Below are 14,531 nucleotides of genomic sequence, written 5' to 3' on the forward strand. Positions count from 1 at the left end.
CTGCCTTCCCGCCTGGGCCATCCCTGCGCTGTGGACTCTCAGGTGGGGGGGTCGTCTCTACCCTTGGTCACAAGCCCCAGGGTGTGGCTCGGTCACTGTGACTCTCCCATTTTCCCTTCTGTGCAGAGCAGGGAGAAGGCACAGCCGGGGGACAATGCTGCCCATGCCAATGACCAGCCGGCTTTGACGTGCACGCCCCTGAGTAACTGCGGTACTGTTGGTGGCGGCCGCTTACAAACGCGCTGGTACTGTCGGGTTGACTCTCCCAGGCCAGGGGTGGGCGACAAGGGGGCTTCTGCTCCCACTGGCTTCGGGGGTGCTCTTACCTCACTCACTGCTTTTCTGAGAATTCGGGTGTCCTCAGCCTGGGACAAGTACTGAGCTTCAAACAGGGAGATGTTTTCTTCCAGCTGGTGTGCCCTCTCGGTGAGCTGGTCCACGAACAGATCCTGGCAAAGAGAGAGGGGCTGTATGGAGCCGTCCACAGCTGAGGGCAGCCCTCCACTGGTGTGGTCAGACTGAGCGTCCCTTGGAATAGTGGAGGTTTTGCACGGCTTACAGGGTTACCTGCTTTTTCTTCTCTATCTCGGCACGCATCTTCTCTGTCTCGGTCTTCTTCACCACCTGCTTCATCACACGGATGTCGTCGCGGACATCCTGGTCTATGTTCTGCATGTAGAAGAGGTGCAGAGCCAGGCTCTCCATCTCGGTCTGCAGGGCTGCCACTGTGGGGAAGGAGGCTGTCCAGCACTGCCCACGCGCTGGCTTAGGGTTTGGGGCCCTTGGGACAGCGCTCAGCCCTGCACCTTCCTCAGTGGAGGGATTGGAGATTCTTGTGACCCTGGCTGCCCCAAACTCACAGGGATCCACCTGCCTCCACTTCACAAGTGCTGGGATTACAGAACTGTGACACCAAGCCTGGACGGAGACAGATTCTTTTTGACTTTTGAGACAGAGTGTCTATATTCCAGGCTGGCCTCAAACTACTGGTCCTCTTGCCTCTGCCACCTCCCCAGGGCTAGGATTATAAGCACATACTACCACATCTACACTGGGGACTGCCTGTGTGTGTGTGTGTGTGTGTGTGTGTGTGTGTGTGAACCCACATGTTCACCTGTGTAGAAGCTAGAGATGGGGCCATTTGTCTTCATCTACCACTCTCTACCTTACTGGTTTTTCTTCTTATTTTATGTGTATGGGTGCTATGCTTGCATGTCTCTCTCCGTCTCTCTGTCTTTCTCTGTATGTGTATACCACTACATGCCTGCTGACCTCCTAGGCCAGGAGAGGGCACTACACTTCCTAGAACTGGATTCACAGATAGATGGCTATGAGCTGCCACATGGGCACTGGGAATTGAACCTGGGTTCTCTGCAAGAGCAGCCAGTGCTCTTAACTGCCAAGCCGTCTCTCAGTCCCTACTTCATTGTTTAACAAGATTCCTCACAGAATCTGGAGCTGACTGATTTGGCAGCATGAGGATCTTCCTGTAGTGGATCCCACTGTGCCCAGGCTCTTAGGTGGGTACCTGGCACCCTGTCTCGGACCCCCAGGCTTGAACAGAGGACACCTAACCCAGGAGCTGTCTTCCCAGCCTCTGTATGACCTATACACCACAAAGACTTACACTTTGCTGCAAAAGAACTCCTAATACAATTGGAGGGCACAAAGGAGCAAGAATACACGAAGCAGCCAGGCATTGTGGTGCGGTCTACGATCCCAACACTCAGGAAGCAGAGGCAGGAGGGTCACAAGTTCTAGGCCAGCCAGAGTAACACAGTGAGACCCTGTCTCAGGAAAGTCTATGTATTGATACACATTCTGTACCCACAAATCACCACACGCCCACCTCCTAGCACGTTCAGAGAATCGTGTCGGTCAAGGCCTTGTGCTCATCTCGCAGGATTCCTGCCAGTGTGAAGTGAGGTCCCCAAGCACAGCAGGAGGGTGAGCTCCACTGAGCCCCCCCAGACCCCTGGTGGTGCGGCTGCCAGGGGGAGGCAGCTACGAAGCCACAGTGCCTGTGGGTCCCCTCGGCGAAACTCACAGGGGACTGTGTGATGGTTGTTTGCTCTGGCTGGGGGTTAGTGTGCTGGAAAGCACTTTCTTAGTGTGCTTATGACCCTGGGTCCCACTCCCCCACCCTACGCCACCCCCGCCTGCACTGCAAAAACAAACAAGTAAATACCAGTGGTTAAACAAAAATATATATATAAATATGGGGCTGGAGAGATGGCTCAGAGGTTAAGAGCACTGGCTATTCTTCCAGAGGTCCCGAGTTCAATTCCCAGCCACCACATGGTGGCTCACAACCATCTGTAATGAGATCTGGTGCCCTCTTCTGGCTTTCAGGCATACACTGTATTATACATAACAAATAAAGCTATATATATATACATATATATATATTTATATATATACATATATATGTATATATATAACCACTTTCAAATACATAAAATTATCAGCAGTTAAGAGCACTCACTGCTCTTGCAGAGGACCTGGGTTCAGTTTCCAGCACCCACATGGCAGCTCACAACTACCTGTAACCCCAGTTCCAGGGGACCCTTTTCTCACTTCTATGGGCACCAGGTATGTGCAGGGCGCACATACATACATACATACATACATACATACATACATACATACATGCAGGCAAAGCAGTCACACCCAAGGTAGGGCGCAGTGCACTTAGGAGGCAGAGGCAGGCAGAGTTCCAGGTCTACCTAGTGAGTTTTAGGTCAGCCAGGGCTGCACAGTAGGACTCCGTCTCAAAACCAAACCAAACCACCCATACTCATAAAATAGAAACCAATCTTTTGAAAATAAGATGATTTTTAAAAATGGATGGAGAGACAGACAGATTTGTGTGCTAGCACAGAACACTGCGGGTTCAAATGAAGACGGGTCTACTCGAGAGAAAAGAAAGCCTTGAACTAGAACACAGAGCATTCCGTCACCCTGGCTCTAGGCCGGGTCTCCCGGGGAGGAGGACGGAATCAGGGAGCCAGGCGGGGATGGAACATTCCAGGACAATTCCGTTACATGCTTTCTCTAGCAGTTGGTGGTTTTGTTGTTGTTGTTATTATTGTTGTAAGTTTTAGTCAGGTGCCTGCCGAGAGCCTGCTGTGGTTTTCCTCCTTCACCACACTTTTCAGAGCTTCACGGTAGTTGAGCTCTGCCCCGTGGAGTCACCGCTGTCAGCACGGTGTGGAAGTGTTTCACCTGCGACATCTTTTTCTTCTGTTCTCCCTACCTTCTGTCCACTTGAAGGAGCTCATGTTCGCGGGCTTCCCACTCCCCTGCCCATTTTTTCCCCCTCTGATTGCTTTGGGGGCAGTTGCTGTGCAGTGAGCTTGCCTGCCTCACTTCATTCCTTGAAGTGATAGTGGTAGGTGGAGGCAGGTCACACTTGACCTGGGGGCAGGTGCTGCCTGACTGCACCCTGGAACATGGCTTCCTCTGAGCACAAGGTCTTTACAGAGGCTGTCAAGATTAAATGTGGCCACTATGGTGGCCTACGCTTCTCTGAAGAGGAGATCAGGACATAGGAATGACCACATGGGAACATGGAGAGAAAACTCCGTCTACCACTGAAGACAGGGGGGCCTGGGAGCCCCGACTGCCCTGCAAGGAGGTGAAGACCTAACCTCATCCGGGGATTCAGCGAGGCGGCTGAAGCAGGCTACCCCCCCCCCCACCTGAGCAAGCAAGGGTGTATGTTACACGCTTCCCTAAGCACGCCAAGGTCCACTTGTCTTTGCCAGGTGAGCGACCAGAGTCAGTATCTCAGCTATTCTTCGAACTTTTCGTTCCTTTGAGAATTAGCGGACATAAATTGGTTTCATAGCTTAATTTCCAGGGACCCGTTTTCTTTCTCCGCAGAGCTTGCTTGTCTCCTGGGGTGTTTGTCTTTTGTTGGCTGGCTCATGGAAGTGACGAGAACACCTTGGGTCATAAAGACACAGAGGGCAGAATTCTTGCATAGCTCCCCCCCGCTTTGCTTTTGGTGTAATTGTTTATTATATCAACGGGGAGATGAGATGGTGGCCCAGCCCTTCAGGGAGCTTTTCAAGGCAGAGAAGCCATCTACACTGTGAGCCATGGCAGATGGGCACCTGGCAGCATGATGCTCCTGGCTCGGTGGCTATGGGGCCTCACAGCAGGCATGTGGCAGGGCTGGGCCGGCAATGTGTGCCTTCAGCATGAGCCAGGGTCTACAGTGATGGCAAGCGAGGCCTTGCTTTCAATGCCACACTCTGCCTTTGTTGTTCTCTCTTGATTTGGAGGTAGTAGGTCAGTAGGGAGGGGTTCTCGATAAACACTGTGGGTTGAAGGTGTCCCCTAAAATACCATTGCAGGAAGCCTGATCCCAAGTGCGGCGGTGCAGGGAGCTGGGGACAGATGGGACACCCAGGCTGTGAGGGATTAGCCACTTGAGCCTGCGTGCCTCCCTCCTGTCCTCTCCCATCTCTGATCTTCAACCATTAGATGGCGCTCCACGAGACATACGTTAGCCCCTCCACACCGGACATCTTGTTTCCCAGGATCTTGTGACAGATCCCGGTATGCATGAAGGCCCGGGTGTGATCTCCAGCACTGCACATGCACTGTATGTAGTGGCACACGCGCGTGAGACCAGCACAGGGGAGGTGGAAGCAGGAGGGTCAGAAGTTCAAGGTCACCCTATATAACAAATCCAAGGCCAGTCTGGGCTACCTGACACACTGCCTCCAAAAATTAAAAAGCAAAACAAACAAAACACTGTTCACGACCAGAGTCCCAGTGGGATTATGTAATAGAAGCATCCAGACAGAAGCCTAAAGTCCCTACCCGCATTCCCAGCTTTGAAAATACACATGGCTGGGACAGACACCAAGCGCAACACCTGCTTTTCCTCGTTTGCTTTCAGAACATTTCTGCTATCATTTCAGTAACAGAATGGATAAAGAAAGTCGGAAACACCAAAACACATAGAGAACAAATCTGGGCACCGGGGAGAGGGTCACTGCGCACTGTCCCGTGTCCTCTGTTGTCTGCTCGGTGAGGGTGGTGTGTGCCTTCAGTGGGGACACTGCGTATGAGATGCACAGCCGTCCCTCCACCCCCGCACATCTCACGTGATCCCAAGCGACCTGGCTTTCCACTCAGCTGTCGCCCAGACCCTTTGGCTACTGCTGTCTGCGGGTTTTGCCCTGATCCCTCTTGTGCCCCCATCTCTGAGCTCCACACACCTGTTCTGCATCCTCTGGACTCATCTTTTGGGACTCTGCGGCCCCTCCACACTTCTGGCTTGGAATCTCTACACATGACCTCTGTTAGTCTCAGCCTTTTGTGCCACAGCTGGGCCCTCCTTTCCTAAAAAAGGTGGGGACCCCTCCCAGACATGGAATTGCCTTGCTGGTATCCTCAACAATGTGTGAACACACGCTTAGGGGACAGCCATGGGAAGGATGGCCCTGGGTCTCGGGTTCACGGGATGCCTTACGCCTCCTTCGTTCCTCGTTGGCAGTCATGCAGGTCTTGTTATAGAGGGCCCTGGTGGTCTGCAGCTCCTCCTCTTTCTGCCGCCTCTCACACGCGGCCAGAGAGTGGCGGTCATGGCTTTTCTCCAGCTGCATCTGCAGGCGGGCCAAGTGCTGCTGGACCCCATAGAGGTTCATGCCCAGCTCCTGCCTCTGGACTCGGGCTTGCTTGGTGGCCACATCCTGTACCGGAGAAAGAAATAGGATTGAGGCAGGCCCATGGGTGCCCACAGGGCTGGGAAAAAGACAGGGACCCATACACACCAGCTCTTGGATGTCCAGCTTCATTTTGTCTATCTGCCGGTTGAGGTAGCTCTTCAGAGCCTCCTGGAATCTGATCATCAGGGGCTAAGACAACAGAAAACCACAGCGGACAGTCACTCTCAACGTCCCAAGCAGTGCTCAGCCTGGGGGGGGGGGAGCAGTGGCTGGCTGGCACTGGCTCTGTCTCTCTCTGTGGAGATGGGAGTGGATGGGTGGAGGTTGTATAGGCAGACAGAGATGATTTCCCAACCCCGACTCTTACTGTGGAAGCCACAAATTCTGGGAATCTCATGGCCCATGCCAGACACTGCAGTGATTTGGTGGAAATACTGGTGAAGTGAGGGGGTTCGTCCAGACTGACCAGGGGACAGTATGCATGAGAAGAGGCAACCGTCACACAGGTGTCAAGTGGGACTCAGAGGATTTGCTCAGTGCACCCTGGGCTCCTTCTGAGCACCCTGGAGCACTGCAGCTCTCCCAGGGTAGCAAATCAAATCTGCCTTTCTCCCGTGCTGCGGCTCTGGCTCTGACAAGGACCCTCGGTGTGATGGCCACAGTTAAGGCTACAGTTAGGGGTGGGGGGGGGAGAGATGAGACCCCTGCCTCCCTCCAGCATCCTGCATAGTCTGGGTGCATTTTTGGTCATCAGGACAAAGAAATGGCTAGAGGCCAGAGATTTGGCTCAGTGTCCTACAGTGTGCAGATTCCTCACAGGGGACAACAAGTCCTTAAAAACAAACACACACACGAAACAAACCAAACAAAACACTCAGCAGAGTCGAGGGCGGTGTCCCGGCTCATTTTCTGTCAGTTTGACAAAAGCTAGTCAGCCGAGAAGAGGGAGCCTTCATTGAGAAAGTGCCACCATTAGACTGGCTTGTGGCCAGCCTGGGGGACTTTTTCTTGATCAGTGATTGATGTGGGAGGGCCCAGCCCACAGTGGATGGTGCCACCCCTGGGCAGGTGGTTCTGGGGTATTTAAGAGAGAAAACTGAGCAACTCACGGTGAGCAAACCTGTAAGGAGCGCCCTTCCAAGGCCTCTGCTGAGTCCTTGCCTCCTGATTCCTGCCTGGAGTTCCTGCCCTGACTTCCCTTCATTCTGAACTATAACTCGCAGCAGAAATAAACCCGTTCCTCCCCAAGTGCTTTTGGTCATGGTGTTTATCACAGGAAGACAAAGTAGGAGGCCTAACTGATGCGCAAAGAGCCTGAGAGGGCAGATAGCACTGGACGCCTGGATGTGTGCAGAGAAGGCCCAGGTGATTTTCCCCCACACAGGGCCAAAGCAAAACCCAAGGACGTGTCCTTACATGGTCTGGGTCCAGAACCACCAGTTGGGCACTCTCGTCGTCTGCCTCCTCACTCCCTTCGGACGCCGCTCTTTCCACCAGGGCCTCTTCCTCGGGGCTGAGGGGCTGGACATGGTCTAGAAACTGTATTCGGGTTTCTTCCCGGGGGCGAGGCTGTGCTGTAGGAACAACAGTCCAGGAGAGACAGCAAAAGTCACGAAGGCTTGATCTTTGCATTCTGAGGGGAGTGGGCATCAAGGTCCCACCCTCGCAGGGCCTACTGAAAACCAGAAACTCGAACCTTCCAGTGGCAAAGTCCTCAGGCTTAGCCATGGTGTCAACCCTCACTGACTCAAGATGGTCCACAGATAGAGCCACATTCTAGCAGTGGGCAAGACGGCAACTTACGATGGCCGCACGCACGGAAAGGAAGGTGGCTCCTTACTGTGGGGCACTTGAGCTTAAAAATAATAAGAATGGGGGAGATGGCGCAGAGGTTAACAGGCTGCTGCTCACAGTATTTCTAACAGCCAGAACCTGGAAGCAAGCGAGATGCCCTGCAACCTAAGGACGGATAAAGAAAATGTGGTACATTTACACAATGAAGTACTACACAGTTGTTAACAAAAAAAGACATCTTGAAATTTCCAGGCAAATGGATGGATCTAGAAAAAACATATTGAGTGAGGTAACCCAGACCCAGAAAGGCAAATATAATATGTACTCACTCATAAGTGGCTTCTAGACATAAAACAAAGAAAAACCAGCCTACAATCCACAACCCCAGAGAACCCAGATAACAAAGAGTATCCTAAGAGAGACATACAGGAATCTACATAGGAAGGAGAAAAAGATCTCCTGAGTAAATTGAGAGTGTGGTGGTCGTGGGAGAGGGTAGAAGGGGAGGGGGATGAAGGGAGGGTAATGGAGAGAAATGTATAGCTCAATAAAAACAATAAAAAAATGCTTGCTTCTCTTCCAGAGGGCAGTTTACACCTGTCTCTAATTCCAGCTAAAGGGATCTAATGCCTTCTGGCCTCCATGAGTACTGCACTCATGAGACCTATGCCCACACACACAGAGAAGCTTAATAAAAAGTCAAAAAATTTGAAAAAGAAATGAAATTATAAACTAGGTCACAGAGACCCATGTTCTTTCTTCTGTTGTGTATGATTATTTATTCTGACACAGGGTCTCACTATGTAGCCCTAGCTGGCCTAGAACTCATCATGTAGACCAGGCTAGCTTTGAACTCACAGATCTGCCTGCCTCTAGCTCCCAAGCACTGTGGAGATTAAACTATATTACTTAAATCACTGCTTGGCTCACTAGCTCTAGCTGCTTATTGGCTAACTCTTACATCTTAATTTAACCCATCTCCATTAATCTGTGCATGACCACAAGATCGTGGCCTCCCAACAAAGTTTCAGCACATCTGTCTCCGGCAGCGGCTCCATGGTTTCTCTTTGACTCTGTCTCCCAGCATTCAATTAAGTTCTCCCTGACTAACTCTGCTCTGCCTTATCAGGCCAAGCCAGTGTTTTTTATTAATCAAAGGTATTCACAGCATGCGGAGGGGAATCCAACATCACTTGTCTCCTGCTTGTCTAGTCTGGAAACAGTGTATTTTGTCAGTGGTCAAGGCAGGGGCAGTTCGTTGCCCAAAGGCCAGTTTTGCCAAGAATAAAACAAGCTTCAAGTGGAGTGTCTTTGGTGCTCAGCATTCTCCCGGGAATAGATTGGTGCTGCCAGAAGCAATTGTGTCTCATGTCAAAAGAATCCTAAATTATTTAAATGCCATATTTTACAGCTCTTTGAAGTGTTTGAAGATTACCTGTCTATGCGGAATACAATCTCTATGCAGCTAAAGAACCTGATTAGTCTAACTATAAGTATGACAAACATGGATGACTATTGACCTGTAATTTTAAATACCTACATAGTTTAAAGACTAAGGCTTAATTTAAAAAAAATTAAACAATCTTTAAACAAATGTGCAGCAAATGAGGACAATGACTTCAAAATGTAAACAATGTACAAGTATCTTGATCCAAGGTAGAAATGTATAATGCACTCTGATAAATACATCCTAAAATTGCATCAATATACAAAGTATCTTAAGCAGAGGTAGAAACATGCATGTATACCATATGACAAAATAACTTTGCATAGGTGTACAGATATAGTAGACAGAAATAGGAGCATATTCAATATAACAAATAAAATCTGAATTTGTGTCAATATATAAGAATCTATAACAATTGAAGTTTTCTATAATTAAGCTCACAAGTACTCTCACTATTACTATTATTTTTAGTGTAAGCTCACACTAATCTACCTATTATCCTGTCCCATCCATTCTTCCTCCCCTTTCTTAAAAAAGAGATCCCTGAGCTTACTTCATTTCCACCTCAACCCTATACCAATTATAACTAGCCCCTAATAATGTCCCTAGCCCTGAGGACAAATTTTGTTGGGAGAGGGGACGTCATCTTCTAGAATTACTTTCAGCTGTCATGGGGTTCAATGTTCTTCCTATGGGATCCTGTAAAAACTAAAATGATGGTTAAGTTTGAAGATTACTGTCTGGTATAATTGTAGATAGTCTCTGAGTAGTTGGTAGGGTTTTTCTGAGGTTCTTAGTTGAAGTTCTGGCTAGAACATTGTAAGAAGGTGCAGCATCTCAGCTAACCAAGTTGGAATCACCTTGAGCAGTTTTCAACCTAAAACCTGATCTTAAGAGTGGTGCTGTCAGCATGATGACATCATACCAACCAGGTAGAGTCGCTGTTGTGGGGCCCCGTCTTCTTCCTGGAGACAGATACTATTCAATGAAAGGTACCGTAGAGACAATAATAGGTATGCGGAGAAGTCAAATTTTTTGAAAGCAGAATAGTCCCTATTCTTCTTTCTGTCCCCTACCAGGTGGCTCCTGATATGAGACAGAAACTCTGAATTTTTCTTTTAATAACATGCTTGGAGGCCGGGCGGTGGTGGCGCACGCCTTTAATCCCAGCACTGGGGAGGCAGAGGCAGGCGGATCTCTGTGAGTTCAAGACCAGCCTGGTCTACAAGAGCTAGTTCCAGGACAGGCTCCAAAGCCACAGAGAAACCTTGTCTTAAAAAACCAAAAAAAAACCCAAAATAATAACATGCTTGGATTTATAGAAGGACAGAGCCACAGTCCAACTCCAAAGCCAGCTTTGATTTTTAATAAATGACGACTATATTATATGTGTGTCAATAAGACCTTACCCTGCAGAGGATATTGGTATTATAAGTCAGAGTTAGACAAACGTACGCTCAGTCAGGTGCTGGGACCTCATTGGTTCTGAAATAAGCAACTGAATGGATTTCCAGGTCCTTATCTGCACACTGGATTGGTGTGAGGACTGGCTGCCATAGCACAGTAAGCGCCCCATAAAGCTATCCACGTTTGCCATCGGCCTCCTGGCTGCAGGGAAACGAGGTGGCAGGCGTGAGCTCAGCGGCTTCACCCACACAGAAGGGAAGGTGAACTGGCTGAGCTGTTGCCAGGACAACCCCAGCAGATGCATCGTACCTGACTCTTGCCCAGGAACTTCCTCTGTGTCCGGCTGGAAATCGATATCCGAGGAAGTCAGGCTTCCCATGACGCTCAGTCTGAAGCGATGGTGTGCTCCCATAGGAAAGGCTCTTCGAGGGGCCGCTGAGGGGCTAGGCTACAGACGGAAGAACGGGAACGAATTAATGAGAGCTGTCGTGGTATGGAGAGGGTTTAATTGTGTCCCCTCCTGAGCACAGTTCTTTGACCTGGAAAGATGCTCTACTCTGCTGGCCAGATGCCAGAGGTTAGGAAGCATGCCATGAACACATTCCTCACAGGAGCGTGGCTCCGCCCCTGAACACCTCCTCACAGGAGCGTGGCTCCGCCCTCTGAGCTTCCAGCAGGGGCCTCACAGGGGATTGCTTTCTCTTCTCTCTTCCACTAGACACCTTCCCTTGATACAGATGTTTGGCTTCTCCCCCACTTGAGACAACCTCTCGAGTGCTGAATTCCAGGCCTGCCCTTTCATCCCCGGCTTTATTTTTAGCCTTTGAAGGTACTGCTGCAGTCACCGAGATGGGCTCTCCTTACTGCTGCTGGGGTAAATGCTGGCTCAGAAACTAGTGAGACAGGGTGTCGCTACTCTGCTTACGGAGAACAAGGGTACCACTATCATCTCTGGCCACCAGCCCCATGTCCCCACGAAGTAGGGGAGGCGAAACAGATACACAGAAGCTAAGGGTTCATGGGCTCAAGGCTCTCGGCCTCGATTCCAGCCCGCTGCCCTTCCCACTGTACCCTCTTCAATGGATTCTGCAAATTGGTTCTGAGGCACCCGGATCCCAAGGGACACTGTGGAGGGCAGGAGGCCAAAGCCTCCAGGAAGGGTTCCTCATCAAATGGGGTGTCTATACATACACTGACCTCCCACAATTCCTCCCACCCCCTGCATTTCTGCAGGCCGAGCGTCAGCAGAAGGGAAGCAGGGCTCTCTTAGGATGTGTCCCTGCCTTCTTGTTGATCTTTGACACCTTCATTCACTGAATTTTCCGGAAGCTGGACCCCAGGGTAGAGACAGGATAAACAGAAGAAGCGACTCCTGAGTCCCCCAGTCCCCCACGCAAAGGGGAAGGCATTGCTCAGCTGTTGCTCTCCTAGTCAAATTCACAAAATGCGGGTTAGGTTTTTTGTTTTGTTGATTTGCCAGGCTGGCATTTGAAGCCAGGCCCTCCCAGTAGCCTGGCAGGCACTGTACCATGGAACCACAACACAACCTCTAAGAGTGGGTCTAATCATAAAGCATAACGAGGGTTCGTCAAACATGGAACCCTGCTGTCCTCCAAACTAAGGAGCTCTCGTGGGGCTGGGGAGGAGCCAGGCCCATTGCTTCACGGTTTGACGGTGGTTTCAGAGCTAACGCTGCTATTAACCACGACAGCGGTGAGGTCCTGGGCAAGGAAGCCCCTTTTCCTCTCAGCTTCTTTTTTATTTTTTAAATATTTATTTATTTATTGTGTATACAGTGTTCGGTCTGCAGGAGAGAAGGGGGCGCCAGATCTCATTACAGATGGTTGTGAGCCACCATGCGGTTGCTGGGAATTGAACTCAGGACCTCTGGAAGAGCAGTCAGTGCTCTCAACCTCTGAGCCATCTCTCCAGCCCCCCAGCTTCTTTTTTAGTAATTTAAAATGTGGGTGTTTCCCCTGCATGTATGCATGTCTATGCATACGTGGGTGTAGTGCCCATGGTGGCCAGAGGAGGGCACCAGATCCCCCTGGAACCTGAGTTACAGGTGGCTATGAGCTACCATGTGGGTGCTGGGAAACTGAACCAGGGTCTTCTGTGAGAGCAGCTCTAACCACTGACCCATCTCTCCACTCCACCTTCCAGTTTCTTCATCTGCACAGCCAAAGACAACAAGGGCTCCCACCCCCCAGGGCCGCGGTCTGGATCCGACAGTACAGACACGGGCATCCGTGGATAGCACCGAGCGCAGCCTGGGCGAATGGGGCGCAGAGAAGGTGTCTCATCCTCTCCCCTGCCCTCTCTGCTTCCAGAGCGATTCACACCAGGTGGGACTGGGCCAGGAGAGAGGCTGAAGTGGGCGGGAATGGCAGAGTTCAGAGGGGTGGAGTCTGTGGGAGGCTGGATCACATTAATAACCACAGACGACAGGGCCAGGTCTCTCGGCATCCAGGTCAGGGGGGGCTCCCGTATTCAGCACTGAGGTCAGGGTAACACTGATGAACGCTTGTACATGTGTGTGCGCGCCTGTAAACATTGCCTCACATATACATCTCCACACGTGTCTGCGTCCAGGGTGTAGATGGGGGAGACCTGGGGACAGGGACACTCCAGGGCTCCCATACACAGATCTTGAGTTCTGATTTTCTGGGGCTCCTGCAGAAGCCTCCGATTCTAGGTCCTGAAACCTGGTGTCGAAGAACAGTGCAGGGCACGGGGTGTGGTGGGTGGGGTGGGCGCCCAGAGGTCGTGAGACCAGAGTAAAAGTGCGCCCATGGGCCGAGAGAGGACAGTTGGAGCATGAAAGCACGAACAACGCTAGTGGAATATTACCCGGTGCACGAAGTCTGTGCCGGCAGCAACGGGTCAGCGCCGCACCAGAGGTTTGATTACAAGTGAGATACTGAACCTGTGTCCCCCCCACCCCCCACCCGTTTCCTGTCACAGTGCAGAGCCGCTTTCACACGGACGGACCAGGAGGCTGGGGAACCGCTGCGGAGCCAAGGGCTCGCCGCTAGCATGAGGACTTGAGGTCAGTCCCCGGCACCCAAGTCAGAGCCAGGGGCGCTGGAAGACGCTCTTAATTCCAGCTCTGGCTGGGCAGAAACAGGACGAGCTTGCTGGCCAGTTCCGGGTTCAGCGAGAGACCCTCTCTCAAAAAAGAAGGTGGGTGAGGGCTGGAGAGATGACTCAGGGGTTGGAGGTGCTTTTCCAGACAACCCCAGGTTCAATTCCCAGCGGCTCACAAATATCTCCTTTCCCGGGGGAATCAGGCGCCCTCTTCTGGCCTTCACAGGAAGCAGACATGCATGTGGTGCACAGATGTACACACAGGCCAAACACCCTTACGGATAAAAATGAATAAATAGAATTTTTATAGATTTTAAAATCTTAATCGAATTTCATTTATGCAATTTAAATTTGTTTTTTTTGGTTTTTCGAGGCAGGGTTTCTCTGTGGCTTTGGAGCCTGTCCTGGAACTAGCTCTGTAGACCAGGCTGGTCTCGAACTCACAGAGATCCACCTGCCTCTGCCTCCCGAGTGCTGGGATTAAAGGCGTGCGCCACCATCGCCCGGCTGCAATTTAAATTTTAAAAAATTTAAAAAGAAATTAAAAAAAAATAATAAGGTGGATGAGTTTGAGGCCAGCCAGGACTACACAGTGAGACCCTGTCTTGCTGAATAAAAAAGTACATAGATGGAGAATTATAATGGAAGAACCTTTGGCTGCCGCATGCCTGTGTGCACATGGCACACACACACACACACACACATAAACAGAAAAGCCATCAGTATTATCCACCAAATCAAGAGACTAGAAAAACAAACAAACCTCATACAATCATCTCAGTAGACACAGGGAAAAACTTGAGAAAATTCAAAGCGATTGTTTCATGGTAAATAAAACAAAAAGCTATAGCACCTAACAAGTCCGGGATGAAGGAGCCTCGCTATGCTGTTAGGAAGAATCTGCCAAGACCCCCATGGGGAACATCTCCCAGGGTGGCAGGGACAGCGTACAACTCTCAGACTCCTGCAGCCTCATGCTAGAAGGGCTGGCCAACATGACCAGAGAGGAAGGAGAAAGAAAAGGTATGGTACAGGAGGGAGGTGGGGGAGTCAAACCATTCCTGTTCTCAGAGGATAGATCGATCACCTTTGTGACAAAGACTGGATTCTCC

The 14,531-nt window shown here is 50.7% G+C and overlaps 1 protein-coding gene across 3 annotated transcripts in view; it reads right to left on the reverse strand.

Moving 5' to 3' along the window:
- Positions 1-14,531, reverse strand: part of Ccdc40 (coiled-coil domain 40 molecular ruler complex subunit) — a 47,203-nt gene that overhangs the window by 26,650 nt on the left and 6,022 nt on the right. For all 3 annotated transcript variants that reach the window (XM_075989919.1, XM_075989918.1, XM_075989917.1), the window contains 6 exons: positions 10,642-10,780; positions 7,101-7,258; positions 5,790-5,873; positions 5,489-5,708; positions 568-725; positions 327-449 (listed from right to left, as the gene is read on the reverse strand). In XM_075989919.1, coding sequence (XP_075846034.1) covers positions 327-449; positions 568-725; positions 5,489-5,708; positions 5,790-5,873; positions 7,101-7,258; positions 10,642-10,780 — 882 coding nt within the window. The remainder of the gene's footprint in view (positions 1-326; positions 450-567; positions 726-5,488; positions 5,709-5,789; positions 5,874-7,100; positions 7,259-10,641; positions 10,781-14,531) is intronic.

Source organism: Microtus pennsylvanicus, chromosome 11, assembly GCF_037038515.1.
Source record: "Microtus pennsylvanicus isolate mMicPen1 chromosome 11, mMicPen1.hap1, whole genome shotgun sequence".
Classification (NCBI taxonomy): Eukaryota; Metazoa; Chordata; class Mammalia; order Rodentia; family Cricetidae; genus Microtus; species Microtus pennsylvanicus.